Source organism: Crassostrea angulata, chromosome 7 (genome assembly GCF_025612915.1).
Source record: "Crassostrea angulata isolate pt1a10 chromosome 7, ASM2561291v2, whole genome shotgun sequence".
Taxonomy (NCBI): domain Eukaryota; kingdom Metazoa; phylum Mollusca; class Bivalvia; order Ostreida; family Ostreidae; genus Magallana; species Magallana angulata.
Genome location: NC_069117.1, coordinates 7735778 through 7746433, shown reverse-complemented (window position 1 = coordinate 7746433; position 10656 = coordinate 7735778). Strand labels below are relative to the sequence as shown.

Sequence of the window (10656 nt, the reverse complement as noted above, 5' to 3'; positions counted from 1 at the left end):
AAGATTTTTGAATATTTGGCTTTTTGTGCATATTTTGCCCCGCCCGTGGCACCCCAGGGGTGGTAGAGCCATAAATTTCACAATTTAAATTTTTCTTACCATAGAGATGCTTCGCACCAAAAATGGTAACGATTGGCCTGGTAGTTTTCAAGAAGAAGTTAAAAATGTAAAATTGTTAACGCACGACGCACAACGCACGACGACGGACGAAGACCAATTGCAATAGGTCACCTGAATGACTCAGGTGACCTAAAAAAAAGCAAGATCATGGTAAAGGTTTGCGTGCACATTATTGAATATAGTGCAAAAATAAAGACGTTGGCCTTTATCTTTCTTATCACCAACATAAAGGTTTGATGATAAAATTAAACATTCGCGCATACTAGGTAACCTTTTTAATTTTTGTTCCTTATAGTAATAATTACATACCATATGACTTGCAACCAAGTTTTAAGTCACGTTTTCTAAAAAAAAGAACAAGTGAAGATATACACAAATTTTGAAGATCACGGGGAAGTATTTCTTCTCCGTCTCAGCAGGCCTACATTCATATCTCTAAATTTGGGTCTCTCAATATCTGGCTATCACTGCACACCTGATTATCAGTTGTCGAGTGACTTTTCTTGTACATTTTATAAAATGATCTGAACTCCTATTACACTTATTCTCAGGTTTTGTCTTAATGCAAATAAATTTGAATATTTATCTAACAAGACCCCCATGGGCCACATTGCTCACCTTAACAATAGTTCTTGTATCATTCTATTTCGAAATGTTTAATTATAAAACTCTTTAAAATATCGTAAAAATCGTAAATATATTCCAAGATTTGATAAGACATTAAACATATGCGAAAGAAGCCTACTTTTTTTTACATGATATCCTAAGATCTAAGATGCATCAGCTGACTAGTTTTATTATCATATGCCTTAACGTATTAAAGATAACGAAATTCTAAAATGAACTTTAAATAATTAAAAAAATGAAAGGGGTCGCTGTGACCTTGATATTATGAGATAAGGATATGAGGATGCTTACAAAGTCCACTTAATGTAAGTAAGCTTAGCACTGTGTTTCTTAAAAAAAGATTTTAAAACATTTTCCCTGTATCTCTTTATATACACTGAACTTTAAACTCTCTTGGGGTTCCAGTATTAGCCTGGGGGATCACGGTTTGAAAAAAATTACATATGCTTGCATAGTAATATCACAAATTGTAGTATTGGTTTGTTTTTTCAAAACATTTTCCTAATACACGTACATCTCTATATCGAACCGTGAACCCTCTCGAGGCCCCAGTATTGTTAAGGGAGTCAGGGTTTAACACTATCTTAGTATGCTTGCATAGCAATATCATATATTTCTTAGCATAATTGTGACGGAAATATGAAGATTTATATCCAATAAAAAATATGTTTTGCCCCCGGGAAATGATTTTTCATAGAGGAATAAATCTTCATATTTCCCTCATAATTTATATCGAACGACAGGTGATAATTTAGAATACATCGGTTTCTAAGTAATCGTTTTTCAATTCAAGTAAAGCAATAACGTAGTTAATGTTTACCAGTTTCTTTCTATGACAGGTTTCTGATATGAAAAGGATTTTAAAACGATTTCTAACGAAATTAATCATTCAATTACATCGTATGCTCATCATCGGAATTTTTCAAAAGCATAGAATGAAAACTCAAAGGGGTAGGAAATGATGTAAAATATGACGATGACAGGGGAATATGAAATTTTATTGCCATGTCACGTGATTTCTAGAACCAATCAGATGTCGCGTTAAATAGAGTAAACATATTGATGATGAATAACACAAATTTATGCATTGTAGTTCTAAAGAAGATTTTTAAACATTTTCCCTAAATATATCTATGTTAAACTTTGAACCCCTCTTGGGGCCCCATTATTGGTTAGGGGTCACTGACTGACGGACGAATCAAAAACATTTTACCCCTCGCAACTTGTTATACAGCTTCCTTTTATTATGTAATTATGAGTTTGAAGCTTTGAAGCCAAACTGTACAATGTCACTGAATTCTCAACACATGAAAAGCTGTTTGAAAAGCATATTCCATAAGTTTGGACCATTTCGAAGCAAAAAAGTTAGTTACTGTTGGGAAAAAAAATACGCACATATCAGCAATTTATTCTCTGCATTTATTTCAAAGTATCAAACTTCTAAAGAAATTGTATCAATTAGAATTCATTTAAAGGGGCATGGTCAAGATTTTGGTCAAAAATTATTTTTTCACTTTAAATGTTTATAATGTTTCAGTAAGGCATTTTTAGTAATCAACCAAAATTTGAGTGTCATTTGTTGAGTCAGAAGCGAGTTACAGAGCTTACCATCCCTTGCTATGTAAACAAAGCTTATGTTTACATTTTGAATGTTGAAGTGAAAATTCCAGTTTTGGACCTGAAATGAATATGTTGATTGTTAGGAACTGTTTATTTATGCTTAAAATGAATAAGAGTACAGACAAATCATCTTGGAAAAGATTTTTACTGGTATATTAAACCTATGTAAACAAAAACAGGGCACTAGCCTTGTTTACATGACGAAGAATTGTGAGCCCCGTATCTTGCTAAAAACTCATCGACGGGCACCCAATTTTTTTTTCTTGATCATTAGAAATGCATATATAAAGCATTGTAAATAATAAAAACAGAAAAATAAAATATGACCAAAATCGTGACCATGCCCTTTTAATGATTGTATAATAACCTATATGGAGCTTTGATTACCCACAAACTATCTTTACAGAAAAGGAAAAAATTAATCATAAGTTTCAAAAGCAATATGAATAAGATCTTAGGGAAATATTTATTTATTACATAAAAAAAATTATTTCCTGGTCACAACATTATAAGCTACTTTTATACTTGGTGCAGTCCTCCATCCAAAAATAACTTTCATCATAAAAATCAACATGATATGAATAAAAAAATTCACAACACAAAATCACAATAATCAAAATTATTATTTATATTTTTTTTAATCCACAGCACAATTAGCAAATTTACAGTAGTTTGAAACAGTTCTCCAAAAGCTGTGCTTGTTGGGGAAGTAAAGCTTTATTAACAGAAAACACTCTGTTTTCTTTACTCAGTTTGGACAGTATTGGCTGCTGTTTAATTGAATGCAGCTTGGTGTTGTAAAGTTGATTTGGCGGCAGAGACTGGGAGTCTCTATCTTTGCAGTAAACCACAAACACATCACCTAAACAAACAAATGTATGCTTTTTTTAATTTATCACAAAAAAACACTAGTATGTACACTATAATCAAAGAAAACAGAGCTGACCCAAATGAGGTATAATCATTCTTTGAGTATTATGAGGTGATAATATTGGTTGGGGCAATAAAGCCCGAAGAGCTTTAGGATAGATTTGATCACCCCCCAACTGAAATTATCACCTCATAAAATTCTAAGATAGATTCCTTATTACTTATATTTATATAATTTCAAGCCATCGTACGATTAAATGTTTAAATATAAATAAGCAAACCCCACTGGCGCCTCAATTTGGCGTCATTTGAAGTTATGGGTTATATAGTACAAAATCAATACGTAGTGTTATCACAGGCAAAGGCACTGGAAAATGTAAATTTATTCTGATTTTAGTAGTAGAAAATTAAATCATAAGGAATAAATTTAATTTCAAACTATGTTATACAAGTATAACATAAGTTGGGACAGTTTACGCTTTTTTTTATAAATCGCTTTGTGGTTAAAAAAGCCAAAACTGCCCAAATTATGTTAAATCATATAACATAGTTAAAAATTAGATTAAATTCATTCCTTAAATAACTTAATATGATGTATTATAATTATAAGATATTATAATATATCAACAATCACATCTATAAAGCAATTTTGAATTGAGGAAGGAGTCTGAAGGACCACGTTTTCTTAACATCTTTTATAATCAAGATCAGATTTATATCATAAACTGAATACCACATCTGAATGGGGTATAATCAGGATTTACTTCAATATGTAACCATCTCCAAGATTATAATACACTTTGAGTTGCTCTAAAATCTTAAACCAATCAAGATCACAGTCTGTATCTTATGCTAAATCTTTAATTCGTTCACATAGATAAATTAACCATGCAAGTTTGAATAAGTTTTCCATGATATGTGACCTGCTCGAAAAACTTTAACAGCAGCATCCTAAACTGTGTAAGATTTGGAATCCAAGCCTGTCAAGAGCATTAGTATTACAAGATGCATCATCCATCCACATTCCCTGAAATAAGACCAGTTATAACTAAGATATGGACATCAAAGACTTTAACCTTCTCCAAAAATCAAAATTTCCTCAAGCATCCAAAACCTAAGGCTCAGATTCAGCATTGAAGCCCCAGGTTGATCAGTATCATATGATGTACCATCCACGTAACTATGTTTGGTGAAGAAAGGACCTGGTCCAGTAATAATTTACATATGCGGCCATCAAAGGGCACCTGTTCCAAATACTTAAACCTGCTCCAAAAAACTTACCTCCTCCAGCATCTGAAGTTTATGGCTCAGATTAAGCATCCAATTCTATTTAGTCCTTAAGTATGCCCAGATGCACCATCCATGCGAGTCTGGTAACGTTAGAACCAGTAATAACTTATATAGGAGCCTGCTTCAAAAAATTAACAGGATCCCAACACCAAGGGTATACCAAAAGCTCTCCCTGCCTTCATCTTGGTGAGCCAACACCTAACTATAGCAAAGCAATTATAATAACAAGAGGCAAATACCTCACTTGAATAATGAGTAAATAACAAGAGACCAATGCCTCATTTGAATAATGAGTAATTTATTTTTCTTATTTGCATCCCTATCTATACTATCTTGCCTCAAATACAACTTTAATTATTACTGGTCTCAAACTTACATGTAAACAACAGCATGATGTTTGCATTTCAATATTACAAATTGTAGCATGCTTATTCTTGTACCTTTAGTATGTCAGGATAACTAGACATCATCATTCTAGTTATCTTCTTTATTATAATAGTTCTTTTTTTCATTGAAAAATGTTATACCTTATATGAATAAACAAAGAGTGTATTGACTCTGGATACACTTGGATACTCTCTCATTAATTTCAAGCACATACTTTCTAATTGAATTTAATTCCAAATGCATTTGACAATATGGTAACAAAAGTCTATTGTCACAAATGCAACTTTTCATCAATAGATGTTTTCTGCCAAGTTTGGTTAAAATTTGTGGTTCTGAAGAAAAAGTTGAATAGACAGAAAAATTTACAGATCCTGATGATAGACAGAAGGTCAGATAGACACCTAATACGTTTGGTACGGTAAGTTGAGAATCAGTCTTAGTTCAAGATAGTTATACTGAAGACTTACATTTACTCAAAAGAAAAATCTCTGTTGTTAGTCTCCTACAATCTCCACCCTCAGTGTCAGGATTTTCCAGAATAATGTTTCTTTCGTTGAAGTCCACAAAAACAATGGTTACCTTGTATGGCTTTATTTTCAGTAAATCCTCTTGTTTTTCAATCAGATAGGTCTGTAAAATATAATTATTTTCAAAGAACAGTTTAATTTGAAAAAAATAAGCATTGAAAATCCACCCAACAAACATGTAAAATATCTATTTCATTACCTGCATAGGCAGAGAATGGGGTTTAGGAACTACTCTCAAAAGGTTCTGATGGAACTCCTGAGTAGAGGAGTGTAAGCTAATAACACCAATCCCTTTCTCCACTTTTTTGCTAGAAACTTTTGCAAGAAGTTCAGCGCCAGACTGAAAGGCGCACATATTATCAATAGTAAGTACTAGGTTCAACATGATCAATTAACTATAAACTATATATCAAGTCAACAATCTGCCCAAAATTCAATCTGATTAAAATCTTATCTTTCGATTTCTTCTTGTAAAATGCTACACAAGGATCTAGAGGAACCCATTAGATTGTCACAACTGAATGACCTATTAGATATAGTCAGGCAGATGCTCACTGGCAAGTTTTTGTTAGTAGTCCTAAACTTTCAGTGATTTTGTGCTGCTTAAGATTATAATGAAAATTTATGAAAAAGGTTTTTGGGACATATTACCTTGTGACATGTGATTGCATTAAATTGTCTTAATGACCCAAAATAATTTAAGATTTGAACCATTAGCAAACCTTGCTATCAAGAATCTAACTGGATATCTAAAATGGTACTTATTGTGTTAAGTGAGACCTTATGTGATTGCATGATCAAACGATCTAATCTTAATTTGATTATTTAAATCGTGAAGATGTTTTCTACTGTTATTGATCAGAAAAAAAGATAATAATTGATATTGGAGTTTCTAAAACTTACGATATTTGACATTTACTGAAAACTATTGATAAAATAAAAACAAATTGGGTCAACCTGTTTTGAACATAAAAACTCTATGTTAAATAACATTATCTTTTTTCAAGAATCTGAAAACAGCAGAGTTATCTGACAAAGTGATAGAACACTCATACCACTTCCTGTCCTCCTACTCTCTGGTTTGGACCTGACCTCATCGATGGTGCCTCTACCGGGTAGACTGTTCTATCAGCTGTATGAGAAGATTGTCTATAAAGCAGGAGTTTTTGGGATGCAAAGATGACAGCAATCACCACCACAACAAGGAACAGGATAATGTATAAATCTTTAAAAAAAAATAATAAGAGGAAACATTTGGTTTCAATACTATAGATTTCTTTACAGAAAAACGGACTATGTGCGGTATTATGCATTTTTTGCCCCCAAAATCAAAGTTTTATAAATTTTTAAAAATAAGGTAAAAGATAGTTAAAATCATATTGAAAATAAGGGTGTAAAAGGTTATCCCCACAGCGACGTCATAATGTAGAAATGACGTCATGAATACTGCCTTATTTTGATAAATTGATGTTTTGTAGCAAAATATTGGTGTTTTTCGATGGTTTTTCGACTGGGAAATATCGAGCGCAGGCTTCCTCAAGTACTATTTTTTAGTAATAATGTGTATAATAACTATCTGAAGAAAAACATATGATAATCTCGTACTTGAGAACTGCGCTTTACACTTCCGAATGCAAAATATAAAGCAAAAATGCGAATATTTTTATTTGTTTGCAAATTTGCAGGAATTAGGTCATTTTTGTGATATCATAGATAAACAGCAAATAAGCATTGATGACTAAAATAAAATTTGAAGTGATAGGCATCCTCTGTACAATGATTTATGAAGATTTGAGTTTTGAACGCTACTATTTAAAAATTGGTTGAAATCGGGGGCAGATATTTGACCATAAAGTCCTTTATGCCCATGCATTGATCTTAACAGTTACCATTAAAGCTTATTCCATTAATAGACTTAAATCTTTCGTTCTATGTATGAACTGCAGCTTGTTAATTTTTTACCTTAAAAAACAACTAAATGGTCATTGACGAAATAATGTCATTTATTAATGACGAATCAAAACTTGTACAAATAAACCACATCACAAACAGGGAGATCCCTGACAAAGTCAATACTTAAACTTATTAAAATGACTTATGAAACAGGTACTGTGGGATCTCCCTTATTAGTTAAAAAACACCTGAACAAATATTGAGATCACCCAGTAAAATATAACCAAAAATAGTAAACAACAATGGCAGGGTGATCTCCCTTAATATAAACATGTAAAAAATTAAGGTGGCATATACAAAGTTCTGCCATAAATCTAATAAAACCATGATGCACACAATGTACACATTAGAATGGATTTCTGATATTGGCACAAGCTATTATGACTGTTTTAAATTATAAAATTATTTGGACGGTTAGAAGGGGATGGTGGTGGGTTAAACTTTACAAAGCGATCAATATCTTAGATTACGGAAACACGTCTTTCTCACACTTGAGTTTAAAACAAAAGTTATATACACGTGATCGAAATACTCTCATTTCATTGGCTAATGACAAGGTACAAGCACAGGCATTTATAAATAGATACATGATGGACAGATTAGCTAAAAATAACCAATAAAAACCGGAACTTAAATTAGAATTTTCTAAAAATAGAATTAACGATACAATGATGACATAAAACATATTATTTGGCAATAATATTTCATTCAGCAAACTAAGTATCCTGATTAATCTTTGATCACATCTATTGGTGGGCCGATTTACTGTATACAAGCGTCACAGTAAACTTTTTTGCAACACAGTAAAATACTAGTACCTACATGTAGTGTAACTGTCAAATAATTAAGGTCTTCCGTTTCCAACGGAAGACCTTATTGTTTTCGTACTGTTTATTATTATTTTTTCTCTCCAAATTTTGTGCACGCGATTTCTCCAAAACTACTTAACCGATCTCAACAATATTTTCACAGATGATGGGACATTATCTGAATTTTATATGTTTTTGAATTTTTTGTCGTCGTCACTTCCGGTCCGGATTTACGGTCGATTTTGTTATTTTTTACGACTAATTTTGTGCAGGACTGATCTCAGAAACTATAAGAGATATGACTTTGAAATTTTCAGGATAGGTAGAGCATGGTTTGCAGTTGTGCACTATTTAGTTGTTTTGCACCAGTGGCGCTATTCATTGGAGCTCGCGTAGGCACGAAAATGGGGTGCAAATTTTGAATCAAAATTTTTATATGTTTTGATCGGTATCTTTTTATCAGTTGATAATCTGTTAAGACATATAGAACAAAAGTAGTAGAAAATCAAAAGTTCTATCCAATTAAATCAAGAAAAAGGGGCTGGCACCTTTAATTAGGGACCAAGAGACTCGTAAATTCTATTACGAATAACTTGAAAACGATAAATATGTTGTTATGCATTATAAAATCAAAGTTGTTGATCTCTACATTATCGGTTTGAAAAAGACATCGTCAGGCCCATGTTTGACGTAATTAGGGTTTTTATTTTTTATCTTCAAATTTGGGGGGGGGGGGGGTAATTTTATCAATTGTATCGATATTTCATGGTATCATTTAAACTAAAAAAAATCGGACGGAAGACCTACTCGTTACTCGTAACGAGGTCGTATCTAGTGATACCAAATCCTGCACAATCGTCTACAGAAATCGTTATGTGCGTGGCGTTTAAGAGTGGTAGACAATAAGTTGAATAATGTTGTCTGATGTGGGATTGGAACGCACCTTTGGGTTCGCACGTACGAATTTCATTAACCATGCAGAGAGTGCCATCAAAAACACTTAATTCATAGACGTGAGAGTGTGTTAATGCCACGTAAAGGACATAAATAGAAAGGCCATGTCTAAATAATGTTAATAATTGCTTGAACAGTGGGGAATTTTGTGCACGCGATTTCTCCAAAACTACTTAACCGATCTCAACAATATTTTCACAGATGATGGGACATTATCTGAATTTTATATGTTTTTGAATTTTTTGTCGTCGTCACTTCCGGTCCGGATTTACGGTCGATTTTGTAATTTTTTACGACTAATTTTGTGCAGGGCTGATCTCAGAAACTATAAGAGATATGACTTTGAAATTTTCAGGATAGGTAGAGCATGGTTTGCAGTTGTGCACTATTTAGTTGTTTTGCACCAGTGGCGCTATTCCTTGGAGCTCGCGTAGGCACGAAAATGGGGTACAAATTTCGAATCAAAATTTTCATATGTTTTGATCGGTATCTTTTTATCAGTTGATATTCTGTTAAGACATATAGAACAAAAGTAGTAGAAAATCAAAAGTTCTATCTAATTTAATCTAAAAAAAGGGGCTGGCCCCTTTAATTAGGGACCAAGAGACTCGTAAAGTCTATTACGAATAACTTGAAAACGATAAATATGTTGTTATGCATTATAAAATCAAAGTTGTTGATCTCTACATTATCGGTTTGAAAAAGTCATCGTCAGGCCCATGTTTGACGTAATTAGGTTTTTTTTTATCTTCAAATTTGGGGGGGGGGGGGTAATTTTATCGATTGTATCGATATTTCATGGTATCATTTAAACTAAAAAAAATCGGACGGAAGACCTACTCGTTAATCGTAACGAGGTCGTATCTAGTTCTTTTTCTTATTATATAATCACACCAATATTATCTGGACTTCAGGTGGGAATAACCCGAAACTATGAGAAAGGTTATCAAAATATTTCAAGGATTGAATTTTTTTTTTTCAGATTTTCCATTTAATTTTAAGCATTTTTGACAAGGTATCACTGGGTTTGATATCTGTTTTACCACAATTTATAAGTTTTTATTACATGTTCTCCTATCAAGGAGGACTTACAGTTGTTTATTTAAAACTTATTTTGGCTGCATAGACCAAAACTATTTAAAATAATTTTTTAATTAAAATTCCAACTAACTGGTTGATTTTAAAGTAAAAGAATAAAAGATTTATCGACTGATCTGTTGTACAAAGAAGCCTAATAAATACTCAGTTAGTAGTCAATACATGCAAGACATGTTGTGCTTGTATAAACAGAATATAGTTTACACTTTGCTGTCCCATTGGTCAGAGGTAGACATGATTATTATAGTCACTCCATTTACTATATCTGTAACAGAGACAAATGTTGCCTCTGCTGGGGTTTGAATTCTGGTCCTCTGGCACGCCATTTCAGCACTCTTAGTAACCGATCGAGCTATAGAGTTAACCCAGTAGCCAGATCTAGTAGGAATGCCATATACCTG

At 32.6% G+C, this 10656-nt stretch overlaps 1 protein-coding gene across 1 annotated transcript in view; it reads right to left on the bottom strand.

Annotated features, from left to right (window-relative positions):
* Nucleotides 1-2145: 2145 nt before the first annotated feature.
* LOC128193143 (uncharacterized) overlaps nt 2146-10656 on the bottom strand; it is a 78763-nt gene continuing 70252 nt past the window's right edge. The window contains exons 4-7 of the mRNA XM_052866420.1: nt 6497-6666; nt 5641-5781; nt 5382-5544; nt 2146-3229 (exon numbers count right to left, since the gene is read on the bottom strand). Of these exons, the coding sequence (XP_052722380.1) occupies nt 3030-3229; nt 5382-5544; nt 5641-5781; nt 6497-6666 (674 nt within the window). The 3' untranslated portion in view covers nt 2146-3029. The remainder of the gene's footprint in view (nt 3230-5381; nt 5545-5640; nt 5782-6496; nt 6667-10656) is intronic.